The sequence below is a fragment of the Kogia breviceps genome, chromosome 11 (genome assembly GCF_026419965.1).
Source record: "Kogia breviceps isolate mKogBre1 chromosome 11, mKogBre1 haplotype 1, whole genome shotgun sequence".
Lineage (NCBI taxonomy): Eukaryota > Metazoa > Chordata > Mammalia > Artiodactyla > Physeteridae > Kogia > Kogia breviceps.
The window spans coordinates 72,235,397-72,250,512 of NC_081320.1; the positions used below are offsets into that span (position 1 = coordinate 72,235,397).

General features: G+C 37.5%; 1 protein-coding gene across 1 annotated transcript in view; it reads left to right on the forward strand.

Annotated features, from left to right (window-relative positions):
- The first annotated feature begins 200 nt into the window (after positions 1 to 200).
- Positions 201 to 15,116, forward strand: part of CDKL4 (cyclin dependent kinase like 4) — a 102,064-nt gene continuing 87,148 nt past the window's right edge. The window contains exons 1-3 of the mRNA XM_067006919.1: positions 201 to 226; positions 415 to 649; positions 702 to 829. Of these exons, the coding sequence (XP_066863020.1) occupies positions 201 to 226; positions 415 to 649; positions 702 to 829 (389 nt within the window). The remainder of the gene's footprint in view (positions 227 to 414; positions 650 to 701; positions 830 to 15,116) is intronic.

Below are 15,116 nucleotides of genomic sequence, written 5' to 3' on the forward strand. Positions count from 1 at the left end.
AGAGATAGTGTTTCCAAGTTCCTCTTGGAAATAAGAAGGGTAGACTTTGGCAAAAATTATCTATTCCATTGTTAATACCTATACCTCCATATAGCGTTCATCACATTACTTGTTTGTTTGACTTGATTCCCCACTGGGTGGCAAACATGTCTCTCACTCTGAATCAGCCCCGCATTAACTAGTACGATGCTTTCTGAATTATGAAAACGGCAGCAGTGGACCACAGGTAATACATAAAACTGCTTGTTACCAAAAAGCCTACAGAAGTCTGCTGGAAAGCTATTTGGACACTAAGGCGGATAAGGCGGAACTGAAGAGTAAAGAATAATAAGAGGATCTGGCCACCCGAAGGTCTCTTGCCAGGCAGGAAAACGAACTTCTGTAACTTCAACGTTTATATTTGCTTAATTTTAGCGCTCCCGAGGCCTTGGATAGGAATAGGATTTGGCATAATCAGTGTTACGGAAAAGTGGTTAAAACGTTTCCCGAGTGCCTCCTTCAGGGCAGCTTAAAAGCGTTCTCGGAGGAGAAACTGCTGCTGCGTTCACAGTCTGCCATTAAGGGCTGGCCCAAAGGTCAGCATCTCGGGCCCACCGAGATGCTGAACCCGGGCTGCGGTCTTTCCCTGCGGCGGGCGCCGGGGAAACCGGCTCCGGAAGCCGCCCTGCCCTGCGCGGCCTGAGCGTCCGGTTGCCGGGGAGACGCCGCGGCGGTGGCGCACGGGAGTCGCTGCGCCGGGGGTGGGGGCGCTGCCTGCGCACTGCGTCCCGCGCTGGAGTCGGTCTGAAGGGACTGCTCGAGACTGTGTCGCCGTCGCCCTGTCCACGCCGTAAGTGCGGCGGCCAGCGGGCGGGGTCCGGCTGTGAGGAGGGTCGGCGTCGGGGGTGATGGATGAGGCTCCCAGAGCAGGGAAAGTTCCCTGAGAGAAGGGGAGCGGGGCAGCCTTGCCGTTTGGCGGCCTCTGGAGGGCCAGGCAGGGGTGGGGGGAGGGGCTAGAGGTGACAGTGACCCCCGCTGGCCGCACGACCCACCCGATGCAGGCCCCTGGGGAGCGGAGCGGCTGCGCTTTGGGAGACCCTTGTGTGGCTGAGAAGCTGCACTGTCATTAAATGTAGGGTCAAGACTAATTTAGAGGCCTGGAAATCAAGTGGCTTATGCCAGACGTCCAGATTTGTTATGTGTTCACATGAAATGTGAGGCCTTTAAACAAAATTAGTTTCTTGGATTATGTAAATTATATGGGCTTTGATTTTCTGGGGATGCTTTTAGTTAATCCGATTGTACTATCACTAGGACAAGTTTATAAACACGTGTGTGTACTTTTGAAGTTCTGCGATTCAGTATTATGTTTATAAAACAGATGCAGAATGGTTTTACAGCCCATTTTCCTGGTCAATTTTATTAAATATAATTGCATGTTTGGTGGCGCTGGAAACAATAATAACAACATAGCAGACTGACTTTTAGCCTGTAGAATCTGTAACTGGTCTGGCCTGGTCTTGAAAAGGTCTCCTTACCCCCCCTTATTCCTAACGCCACGATTTACACAAGTTTCCTCTAAACTTTTAGATTAGGAAATTAATGTGTTTTTTTCACCCCATTTCCTCTCCCTTTCTTAATTTTGTTTTTCTTCTCTCAGTGTGTTCTTTAAAGGCTGGCTAGAGCCCTCATGACCTGCTTTTGTGATACAGTCGTGGAAAATAATATGCCGTCAAGTGTTTTCTCGGTTTCTATGTGCATCCTTTTGCAAATCCTCAAGACTAAGGAAGTTAAACAGAAAATTTTCGAAGAATTTAATAATCCGCTCAATTATCTATTTTATCTGTCTGTCTTCCTATATTCACCAATCGGCCCAAGTCTATACTTACTTTTGCCTTTGTACACAGAACTTCGTTAACTTAATACTCAAATATTTGGTAAATTCTGAAGTCAGGAGGCCCTGTAGCCAAGAGGCACATAGGTTCAGACTGAAGGTGACTAATGATTAGGAAAAATATTTTCTTTTTTTTTTTTACATTTTCATCTATTCCCTGCAAGTAGCTATCTCACTGTTTCATCTTGATTTCCTGACCAGGTACTGTTTTAACAATTAGAATGTATTACTGCCTTTGCTTAAAGAAGAAAGATACATATTTAGTGGAAAGGTTAGAGAATAAAATTATGGTAGGATTACAACAGACAGGTTGAGCACCTACTATGTGCCAGACAGTGGGCAAACAAGGCACATCAGGTGTAATAAATAATGTGTAAAAAAGGAGTTGGGGAACTTAACTCAGTATGTGGGGAGAGAAAGAGCTTGCCTTTGGGAATTGGGGAGGGCTAAGCAGAAAAGACACTTGAGTCGAACTGCAAAAGATGAAGAGGATTTCAAGGTCAAACCTTCCAAGCACCGGCTGGTATATGTAGAGACTTAGAGACTTTGAAAGTGTTTGGGGAAGAATCTGAGAAGCACTGAGGGAAAGGTCCATTGGGACCAGGGTGGAAAGGACTGTAAATATCATACTACAGTTTGAACTTTATTCTGTGGCAGTAGAGGCCATAGCCATTTTTGAGGAAGGACGATATCTGATTATACTGATGACTGAGAAAGATGTTTTTATTTATTTTTAAAACCCCACATTTGTTTATTTATTTATTTTTGGCTGTGTTAAGTCTTCGTTTCTGTGCGAGGGCTTTCTCTAGTTGTGGCAAGAGGGGTCCACTCTTCATTGCAGTGCACGGGCCTCTCGCTATCGCGGCCTCTCTTGTTGCGGAGCACGGGCTTCAGATGCTCAGGCTCAGTAGTTGTGGCTCACGGGCCCAGTTGCTCCGCAGCATGTGGGATCTTCCCAGACCAGGGGTCGAACCCGTGTCCCCTGCATTAGCAGGCAGATTCTCAACCACAGTGCCACCAGGGAAGCCCGATGTTTTTGTTTTAATTGAAATATACAGAAAAAAAAGTGATTCGACACTTTAGTCCCACTATCTATATAGGTTTTTAAAATAGCTCTATTTTGATATAATAATTTGAAAACTGCAAGCATAGTACAATTAACTCCCATACATTTATATTCATTAATTGTTTACATTTTGCTCGTTTCCTTTCTGTCTCTCTCTGGGTGTATATATATGCATATTAATTTTTCTGTACCGTTTGAGGGTAAGTTGCAGGCATCATGTCCCTTTATCCTTAAATAGTTCAGTGTATATTTCCTAAGAACTAGGACACTTACATAACCACAGTAAAGATTACCAAAATCAGGAAATTTGATATCTGATCCACAGTCAATATTTAGGTTTCACCAGTTATCCCAGTTTGATTCTTTATAGTTCTTTTTTTCCCCATTCCAGGATCAAACCCCAGATCCACATTACATTGCATTTTCACATCTCTTCAGTACTGTTCAGCCTGGAATAGTACTTTGACTTTTGTCTTTTATTTGTTAAGAACACAGACCAGTTATTTGTAGAGTGGTCCTCGATTTGGCTTTGTCTACTGTTTCCTCATAATTATATTCAGGTTTTGCATTTTGGGCAGAAATATCACAGAGGAGATCCTGTGTCCTTCTCAGTGGCTCATTTGACTCTTCTAGAAATTGCATGTAAATGGAATCACATGTGTTTTTTTTGTGTGTGTGTGGCCTTTCTCAGATAGCATTATATATATATTTTTTTAATGTTTATCACATTATAGCATGTATCAGTACTTTGTTCCTTTCTATTTTTTTTAACTTTTATTGGAGTATAATTGATTTACAATGTTGTGTTAGTTTCTTTGTTCCTTTCTATTGCCAAATAGTATTTCATTGCATGGATAGTCATTCATCAGTTGATGGACATTGGTTTGCTTTCAGTTTGGGGCTCTTATGAATAATGATGCTATAAATATTTGGGGAATTCCCTAGCGGTTCAGTGTTTAGGACTCAACACTTTCACTGTTGGGGCCCGGGTTCAATCCCTGGTCAGAGAACTAAGATCCTGCAAGCCACCGGGCCAAAATATATATATATTGATATATATTTGCAAACATGTCTTTGTGCAGATGTATTTTTTAATTTTTCCTAGATAGATACTGAACAGTAGAATTGCTGTTTACATTTAAATTCTAAGACATTGCCAAATTGTTTTGCAGTGGGACTGGGCCATTTTACATTCCCACCATTAATGTAAGAGTTCCAATTTCTACATATCCTTATCAATACTTGATATTGTCAGTTTTGTGGATTTTAGCCATTCTAGTGCATATATAGTGGTTTCTTATTGTGGTTTTACTTATTTATTTATTTATTGGCCATGCCACATGGCCTGTGGGATTTTAGTTCCCCAACCAGGGATCGAACCTGCACCCCCTGCAGTGGAAGCGCAGAGTCTTAACCACTGGACTGCCAGGGAAGTCCCATTACTGTAGTTTTAATTTATATTTTCCTTGGCTAATAGCATCCTTTCATGTGCTTATTAGACATTTGTGCATCTTCTTTACTGAAATGTTTATTCAAATCTTTTGCCCATTTTTAAATTGGATTGTTTGACTTCCTATTGAGTTGTATGAGTGCTTTATGTATTCTGGATACAAATCTTTTATCAGATATATGTATTGCTAATATATTTTATTCTGTCTGTGGCTTGTCTTCATTCTCTTAATGGAACTTTTTTTTTTGGAAAAGCAAAAGATTTTAATTTTGATGAATTCTGCTTTATCAGTTTTTTCCATTATGGATCATGCTTTTGTTGTCATATCTTAGATATCTTTGCTTAATGAGATTACAAAGATTTTTTCCTGTGTTTTTTCCTAGAAGTTGTATAGTTTTCGCTCTTACATTTTGGTCTGTGATCCATTTTGAGTTAATTTTGGTATATTGTGTGAAGTAGCTATCTAAGATTTTTGGGTTTTATTTCTATTTTTTTGATTATCCCAATTGTCCTAACATTGATGAAAAAAAATATTCTTTCCTCGTTGAACTGCCTTGGCATCTTTATCAAAATCAATTGATCATTGATTAAAGGGTTTATTTCTTGACTCTCTGTTTTATTTCATTGATGTATATGTCTATCCTTAAGCCAGTACCATACTCTTGATTTACCATAACTTTATAATAAATTCATTTTGGTGGCTTCTCTGGTTGCAGAGCATGTGCTCTAGGCGCACAGGCTTCAGTAGCTGTGGCACGCAGGCTCGGTAGTTGTGGCACATGGGCTTAGTTTCTCTGCTGCATGTGGGATCTTCCCGGACCAGGGATCGAACCCATGTCCCCTGCGTTGGCAGGTGGATTCTTAACCACTGCACCACCAAGGAAGTCCCTATAATAAAATTTGGGGCTTCCCTGGTGGTGCAGTGGTTGAGAGTCCGCCTGCCGATGCAAGGGACGCGGGTTCGTGCCCCGGTCAGGGAAGATCCCACATGCTGCGGAGCAGCTGGGCCCGTGAGCCATGGCCGCTGAGCCTGCGCGTCCGGAGCCTGTGCTCCGCAACGGGAGAGGCCACAGCAGTGAGAGGCCTGCGTACCGCAAAAAAAAAAAAAAAAAAAAAAAAATTGAAGTCAGGTAATGTAAGTCTTCCAAGTTTGTTCTTATCCCAAGTTGTTTTGGCTCTTCTGGGTCCCATGTATTTTCATATAAATCTTAGATTAATCTTGTCGATTTCTACCCCAAAAGAAGCCTATTTTTTATATAGGGATTGAATTTAATCTATAGATGAATTTATGGAGAACTGACATCTTATTGAGTTTTCCAATCCATGACCATGACATTTCTCTCCTTTTATTTAGATCTAATGCAATTACTCTCAGCGATGTTTTAATTTTCAGTGGACAGGTCTTGTACTTCACTTGTTAAATTTATCTGTAAATATTTTATTCTTTTGATGTTATTGTGAGTGGAATTGATTTTTAATTTTATTTTCAAATTGTTTGTTGCCAGTATAAAATGTAATTTTTTATTGTATACTGATATTATATCCTACTACATTGCAAATTGGTTCATTAGTTATAGTAGCTTTTGGTAGATTCAGTAGGATTTTTTAATATATGGTGGCATGCCATTTCCAAATAATGGCAGTTTTTCTTTCCATTTCCAATCTATATACTTTTAATTTCTTTTACTTGACTTATTGCACTGGTGAGAACTTTCAAAACAATGTTAAATAGAAGTGGTGAAAGCAGACATCTTTTTCCTCAATCTTAGGGGGAAAACGTTGTTTTTCACCATTAAGCATGATGTTAACTGTAGGTTTTTCACAGATGCCCTGTAGGAAGTTCCCTTTTTTTTTTACAGTTTGTTGAGATTTTTATTGTGAATGGTTGTTGGATTTTTGTCATATCTACTGAGATGATCATGTCCTTTGTCTTTTATTCTATTAATATGGTGTTTTACATTATTGATCTTCAGATATTAACCATTCTTACATTCCTGAGATAAATCCCTCATAGTCATGGCATATATCCATGTTATATGTTTCTACTAATTATTTTGTTGAGGATTCTTGTGTCTATGAGAATAATGAAAAAAAAAAAAAAAAAAGAATAATGATCTGTAGTTTTCATGTGATTTATTTTTCTGACTTTGTATCAGGGTAATATTGGCCTTATAGAAGCAGTTGGGAAATGGTCCCTCTTCTATTTTTTCAAACAGTTTGTGAAGGATTGGTATTAATTCTTCTTTGAATGTTTGGTAGAACTTATCTATGAAGCCATCTGAGCCTGGGCTTTTCTTTGTGGGTAGATTTTAAATTCCCAATTCAGTTTCTTTATTTTTTATGGGTGTAATCAGATTTTCTGTTTTTCCTTGAGTTACTTTGGTATTTTGTGTCTTTTTAGGCATTTGTTCAACCAAGTTGTGTACTGTGGTTGCATAAAGTTGTTAATAATATTCTCTGTTAAGCTTTTTAACTTCTGTAGAGTGGTTCTGATTTTAGTAATTTTTCTTTCTTTCTTCTTAGTCCATCTAGATAAAGGTCCATTAATTTTGTTGATCTTTTTAAAGAACTAAATTTTTGTTTCATTGATCTTTTTGCTATTGTTTTTCTGATGAAGAGTCAGTCAGTAAGCATATTGCTCTTCCCTTGTATGTGAATGATTCTCTCACTGTTTCTGAGATAGTCTCTTTGTCTTTGGTTTTCAGCAATTTGACTATGATATGTCTAGGTACCAGATCTCTTTGTGTTTATCCTATTTGGGAATTTATTAAGCTTTTGAATCTGTAATTAGTGTTTTCCATTAAATTTAAAAAGGTTTTGGCCATTATTTCTTCAAATATTTTTTTCTGCCGCTTTCTCTCACTCCTCTTTCTGAGAATTTTTAAAATTTTTTTTTAAATTGATTTTTTAAAATTTTTATTTATTTTATTTTTGGCTGCACTGGGTCTTCATTGCTGCGTGCGGGCTTTCTCTAGTTGCAGCAAGCGGGGGTTACTCGTCGTTGCAGTGTGTGGGCTTTGCATTGTGGTGGCTTCTCTTGTTGTGGAGCACAGGCTCTAGGCATGTGGGCTTCAGTAATTGTGACTCACGGGCTCTAGAGCACAGGCTCGGTAGTTGTGGCACACAGGCTTAGTTGCTCCATGGCATGTAGGATCTTCCCAGACCAGGGCTGAAACCCATGTCCCCTGCATTGGCAGGAGGATTCTTAACCATTGTGCCACCAAGGAAGTCCCTCGTTACTGTTGAGTTTTGTCCCACAGGTCTCTGAGGCTCTGATCATCTTCAGTCTTTATCTCTCTTTCATATTGGTCATTTTCTGTTAATCTATTTTCAGATTTACTGATTCTGTCTTCTGCCTCTCAAATCTGCTGTTGAATCCATCTATTGAATTTTTCATTTCCATTGTATTTTTTGACTCTAAAATTTCCATTTGGTTCTTTTTTATACTTTTCATTCTTCTGTTGAGATTCTCTATTTACTGAGTCATTGTTGTCATATTTTCCTTTAATTATTTAAATCATAATTTGTGTAAATTATTTGATCATATTTATAATAGCTACTTTTGAAGTCTTTGTCAGCAAAATCCAACACCTGGATCCCCTCAGAATTCATTTTTATTGAATTTTTTTCTGAGTATCGGTCACACTTTCCATTTGCTTAGCATGTCTCATAATTTTTTTTTTATTGAAAACTAGACATTTTGTATAAATATTATCCAGAAATTCTGGATTCCGATTTTTCTCCCCTGAGGATTTTTTTTTAATGGGTTGATTTTTGTTTTTGCAAACTGCCTGTATTCCAGAATCTATCTCCTCCCAAGTGTATGGCTGCTAATGTTTCTGTTCAGTTTTTTATTTTTTTAGCCTGGCATTCTAGAAGTCACCACTATCTGCATAGCTTAGTGGTCACCAATAATTTTGGCAGTGGTGGTACTCAAAACACCTCCAGCCATAAGTCTTTCATCTCTTCTAATGGATCAGCGTGTGGGTTGGAGAGTGCATTCAGAATTCAGTCATCCTCAAACCTGCCCAGCTTTAACTTTTCTCAAAGCTTTCTCAGGTCTTCCCTATGTACGCCCAGAGTTTCCCAGTTAGCCAAATATGTGTGGAAAGTTAATCTAGCCCTTCTATGGTTCTTTCATTTTTAGGATCTTCCCATAAATTTCTGGCTATTCTACACCTCACCCCAACTAAAACCACATTTACGGCTTGAAAAACTGGTTTCTTTCCCATTTGATTCATACTGAGTATTTAAGCATTTCACTGACATTGTTGTCACAGGTTTTCAGCATCTGAGCAATATCAAACACATCCCCTCAGGAGAGAGGCTGCTGGCTCATGGCCAGTCCACACTGGTAATACTACTACACTCACTGAGCCAAGGTAGAGGGGTAGATGATGGATGGCAGCAGCCTCAGGCAAGAAGCCACTGACTCCCACTGTTCTTAAGTGGGGTTCTAGCAGCTTATCATAAATAAATACTTCTCCATTTGCTTCTTGCTTTTGCTCGATTTCCAGATCCTTAAAATTGTTGTTTTTATTTTTGTTGGTTTGGTTTTGGGAGAGTTTTGCTTGGTTTTATACATGTGTTTTAGGAAGATTTGCCAATCTCTTTACCCCACCATAGTCAAAGTCTGACCCCTTGTGCTTTTCTGTGGGATTTTTTTTTTAAGTAAGTTTATTTCCTATACTGAAACCAGTCTAAATTCTCAATCCCTAATTGGGCAAATTTTGGTAACCTCTATTTTTCTAGAAAATTATCCATTTCATCCAAGTTTTCAAATTCATTTGCATAGATGCCTGCAAAATAGTCTCACGATTTTTTAAATGTTCTTCTGTTTTGATGGTTATTCCCTCTTGTCATTTCTTATTTTGCATATTGTTGTTGTTTCTCCTTTTTTCCTTCATTAAGTTAGTTAATGATTTGTCTATTTTAAATTTTTCAAGGAAGCAGGATTTGGGTTTATTAATTAGGTCTATTTTTTGTATTCTCTGCTTTATTAATTTCTGTTTCAATGTATTGTTTCCTTTCTTGTGCTTTATTTTGGTTTATTTTGTATAGTTCCTTTTCTATATTTTTAAAATTTGAACTTAATTTGTTAATTTTTAGTCTTTTATCTTTTATTCTATATGTTCATTTTGATCTCTGTCTTTTCTTCTCCTTACTGCTTTATGTCAGGGTACCTCAGCCATGTCATTATTGACATTTTGGATCAGATAATTCTGTATCATGGGGGTCTGTCCTGTGCCTTGAGGAATGTTTAGCAGCATTCCTGGCCTCTGCATACTCATAACAATCAGAATGTCTCCAGATGCTGAAAAATTCCCCTGGGGGCCAAAACCACTAGTTGAGAACCACTACTTTAAATGTGTCTCATTGATTTTGATATGTTGTATTTTCTTTATCACTTTTTAAAATTTTATTAGTTTAGTTTGTGTTTCCCTCTTTACCCAAGAGGTGTTTAATAGAAGGCTTTTTAGTTTCTAGGTAGAAGATCTTTTTTAATTTATGTTTTTAAATTTTGTTCCAATTTCTAGTTTGACGTTTTATGATCAGAATGTTATTTAAATATTTCTACTTTTTGAAACTTCCTGATGCTTTCTTTGTGACCTAATATATAATCAGTTTTTGTGACTCTTCCATGTGTGCTTGAGAAGAAGGTATATTCCAGACTATCAGAATGTAGAATTCAGTGTATATTTCTCCTAAAGATTTACTTTACTGGTTACATTGTTTAGGTCTTCTAAATAGTTAAATATTTTTGTTCACTTGCCTTGTCTTTTACTGAGTGATGTGTTTAAGTCTCTCATTATTAATTTGTTTCTATACATTTCCTTGCATGTCCTACAGTTTCTGCTTTATAACAGTAATTGCTGTGTTATTGATGGCTATTATATCTACATTGTGAATTTTTGCTCTTAGCATTAAAAACTGCCCCCTTTTGTCATATTTAATACTATCTTAGCTTTAATTTTACTTTGTCTGACACCAGGATCACAAACTCCCTTCTTATTGTTTCCATTTGTCCTGTATACCTTTGCCTGTCTTTTTATTTTTAACCTTTCTGAATCACTTTATTTTAGGTGTGTCTCTTGTATACACCTTGCTTTGTAAGCCAAATTGAAAATCTTTCTCATTTAATAAATGACTGAATCCCATTCATATTTATTGATACAACTTATTGTGGTCCCTATTCTGCTGTATTGTTTTATGTTATAATTATTATGTACAGAATGTTAAATTTCCTGTGTTTCTTTATGTGTTATGTTGGATTTTTATTTTTAATTTCTTTTAGTATTTAGGAAAGTTTGTATTTTTGTTTAAGTAGTTACCTTTAGACTACTTTTTTTTTTTTTTTTGGCTGTGCTGTGCGGCTTGTGGGATCTTAGTTCCCCGACCAGGGATTGAACCCAGGCCATAGCAGTGAAAGCTCTACATCCTAACCACCGGACCCCAGGGAATTCCCTAGACTAATACTTTTTTTTAAATGCTCTTAGTCCTTGTTTTCTTATTTAACCTTTTATTCTCTGGTTTGTCTTTTTTTTTTTAATGGTATTTTTTTATTCCCACTTATTCAGTTATCAGTGAACTTATTCTGTTTTCCTTTTTCTCCATTCTTTCAACATATTTTTAGTTGCATTACTTGCTACATTATCGAAACTTATAACATCTATCAGTTGATTTCCTTATGTATTATTCTTCCACTTGTGTACCTACCTTTTAGTCTTTAATTAAATACATTAAATGTTCACTATAAATCCTTTTGCTGAAGTTTTCCCAATCAACTCTTGGTTGGGTTAAAGTTATCCTCATAGATTTTTTAAGAAGGGCTCATGAATATAATATTCCTGGAATTCTTGCATGTTTTAAACTCCTTATCTATAACCTTGATGCTTGAAGGACAGGTTGGCTGAGTTAAAATCCTTGGTTTTCACTTTATTCCCTTGAATTTCTTCAAAATGCTGCTACATTTTCACTTTGCATTGTATGTTGCTCTTGATAAGTTTGATGTCACTCTAATTCTCTTTCACTGAAGTTATTTAGTCTTTATGTCTGGAGGCTATGAGAATATTTTCTTTATCTTAATAGTTTTATTCAAACATATCTCTGAGTTGATTGTTCTGGGTCAGTTTAGCCAACTACCTGATAGGCCTTTCAATGTGTACATTCAGATCTTAGTTCCAGAAATTTTTCTTGGTTTATAGTTTCAAATATTGGTTCTGTTCCATTGTTTTGTTTTCTTTTTTAAGGAACTCTAGTTATACCTTTGTTGTGGTTTTTTTGCATGTCTTACATTTCAACCACTTTCTCTCTAAACTCTCTTCCTTCTTTCCTTCTCATTTTTATTCTCTTAACTGCTATTCTGCCTTTCTTTAATTCCTCATATGAAATTTTTATTTCTATTCTCCTGTTGGCATCTTGTTATTTTGTCTCTATTTCTGAGATTATTTTCCTTTCTCTTGTATTTCTTTCCTGAGTTCAATCAACTATCATTTTATTTTTTCATCAACATTTGGTCTTATTATTTGCACTTCCAATTTATTTTAAAATTTCATTTTATTTTATATATTTTGGACATGCCACGCAGCATGTGGGATCTTAGTTCCCCAACCAGGGATCGAACCGACACCCTGTGCATTGGACCACTGGACCACCAGGGAAGTCCCTGAGTTTCCAATTTAAAGTGGCTCTTCCTATCTCCAAATGATTGTTAGAGGATATTTAAATCAGATATTGTGTTAGTTTTCTTACACTTCATGGTTAGGTTTTTTTGGAATGATTTTTTTTTGGCCACACTGTGCAGCTTGCGGGATCTCACTTCCCTGACCAGGGATTGCACCAGGGCCGCAGCAGTGAAAGCTCTGCAATCCTAACCACTGGACTGCCGAGGAAATCCCTCAACCTATTTTTTTACTCCCTTATCAATCACTATTCCAGGGAACTCCCTGGAATGATTTTTGTCAGCTGAGATATTTAATTCTCATTTCTATTCTCTTCTAATAATAGCTTTGTATGGAGATTGCTTTCCTCTATTTTATTTCTTGGGCAGGTTTTGGCTTGCAGTAATTGACAGCCATCCTAGTTCAAGGGAACCTACTCTGTCACTGTACCAAAGTGCACTTTCTTTAATGGATAGTGCTTTTTTTTTCTTAGTGGTGAGAGGAAGATTTGCATTTCCTTCAGTTTGGGGATTCTCTTTTGTCTTGCAGGATTGTGAATTTATCCTCTTGTTTCTTTTTCCCTTCACTTCTCTAGTCTCCAACAGAGACTTATGCCTCACCCTTCCCACTTACCCTTCTCTTCACCAGGAGTGGTGCACCCTGACTGATGCCTCCTGGATACCCTGTACTTTTAAGTCACATCCCTATAGTGAATGCTCAGATCCACCAGGACACTCTCAGTACTTTCGCACTTGTAATGTATTTTTCTCTTCTGAGGAGTGATTCTAAGTCTATCTTAGGCCCTTTTTTTTCTCTTCTCTCTTCTTTTTCTTAAAATTTATTTTATTTTTATTTTTGGCTGCATTGGGTCTTCGTTGCTGCATGCGGGCTCTCTCCAGTTGCGCTGAGCAGAGGCTACTCCTTGTTGCGATGCGCAGACTTCTCATCGCGGTGCCTTCTCTTTTTGAGGAGCACGGGCTCTAGGCGTGTTGGCTTCAGTAATTGTGGCATGTGGGCTCAGTAGTTACGGCTTGCGGGCTCTAGAGCGCAGGCTCAGTAGCTGTGGCGCATGGGCTTAGTTGCTCCGTGGCATGTGGGATCTTCCCAGACCAGGGTTCGAACCCATGTCTCCTGCATTGGCAGGTGGATTCTTAACCACTGTGCCACCAGGGAAGTCCTTTTCTCTCTTCTTTATAGTTTTTCCAGATCCCATCCCACTCCTATCCTTGCTCTCTGCAAGGGCTTATAATGGCAGCTCAAGAGATATCTCTTCCAGAATTGGGGGTTTACTTTTCTATTTAAGTTTGTAGATTCCTCTGTCTTCTTGTAATGTTGAAGGCATTGCATTTATGTGGTTTTATTGTTCTGGTTGACTTCTGTAGCTTTGTGAAAAGTACATGAAGAGAGATTCGATTTAAGCAGCTGTCGCTATCCTTGGCTGCCTCAAAGTTTTCACCGTACGTATCTTGACAGGCCATTTAGGTGTAATGCGGAGCAGGTTTGTGAACTTTGGGTAAAGGCAGAGGATAAGAAAGAAGGCATTTAGTTTAGAGTGTACTGATTTTGAGGTGGTTCTGTCCATTCGTGTAGAGATGTTCATCAAACAGCGAGATATTTGGTCTGGACCTCTTTTAAGAGATCAGGCATTACCGCTTCTATAAACGCTGGTGGCGTCCTAGTAAACTGGAATTAAAGCCATAAATTCCTTTGTGGAATTCCTGCCTTGTTCTAACTCCTGCCTGTTATTTAGTTTCATCTTCCATGAACATATAAGGGCTTTAGAAAACAGATAATATTGAGATGTTACCAGATAAAGTACTATTTTCTGGTGCTCTATTTTATTGTATTCAGGAGTATGGTTGATGTGACAGAGATCTAAATATTAGCCTGAGCAATCAGTCATTATTGAACCTGTTGAAAGAAAAGGAAAATCATAGATCAGTAGATCAGATCACCTACTTGAGGAAAGAAAATAACACGAAGACTAAAACTTCATAAGTTTTTGGCATATTCAAAATTCCCTCAGTAACCATAGTACCTATCAAGTGGGTTAAATTCATAAGTCTACAAAGTTTATGCCAATAACTTTCTAAGGCAAATGCCTAGTTTCTTCTGTCCTCTTCCCAGTCACCTATTACTAGGCTACAGAAAGACAAATGTATGCATGCTTATATCTAAATACCTTTAAGATAATAATACCTATTTTAAACTACAGTGTAATTAATAGTTTTCAGAATATAATCTGTGATGAATTTTCCATGTGTTACTTGAGTGTGTATCCTTAAGTTTTCTTCCTTTTATAAGAGAGAATAGAATCTACAACAACAACAAAGAAATAGCATTTGTAAAATAGTGCAGTAAGTAGTCCTTTACATCTTTTCCCAGTTGTCTGTTTTTATAGTTGCAAGTGAGAGTAGATGGTTTCTTTCTCCACTGAGATCATCTGTAGGTGGAAAAGACTGAATAATAGTGAAGTAAAAAAAAAAAAAAAATAGTGTACTCATTTGAAACATGAGAATTTTTAAAAGTGGTCAGCTCTTTCACTTGACATTTCATTACTCCTAATACCTGGATAAAGTAGTCTTCAAATTGTGCATTCCTTTGAATTCACTGAAAGGCAGTATAGTGTAGTGATTCAAATTGTGATCTCTGGAACCTGACTGCCTGGGTTCTCATTCCATGCTAGCTTCACTGTGCCTGTTTTATCATCTGTATAATTGAATAAAAATAACACCTACTTCATAAAATATTTGTGCATATTATTTTTAATTTGCATAGAACAATGCTATTTAATTGCTACCTATTATTATTATTATTATTATATCAACAAGATTCTGAGGTGGTATTTTTTTGAGACTATTTAGAATTTGTGTATTTTTAATTGCTAGATAGATATATTTAATTACGTTGGCCTTATTTGTTATTTAGCATGTAAACCAGTTACCACAAAACTTATGAATGCAAGACAGAAAACTCAAACCTAGTATTTCCATAGAAGTCACTATGGATATATATATGAAAACACCCATGATGAACTAGAGAAATCTGCCCTCATTTTTGTGCTCT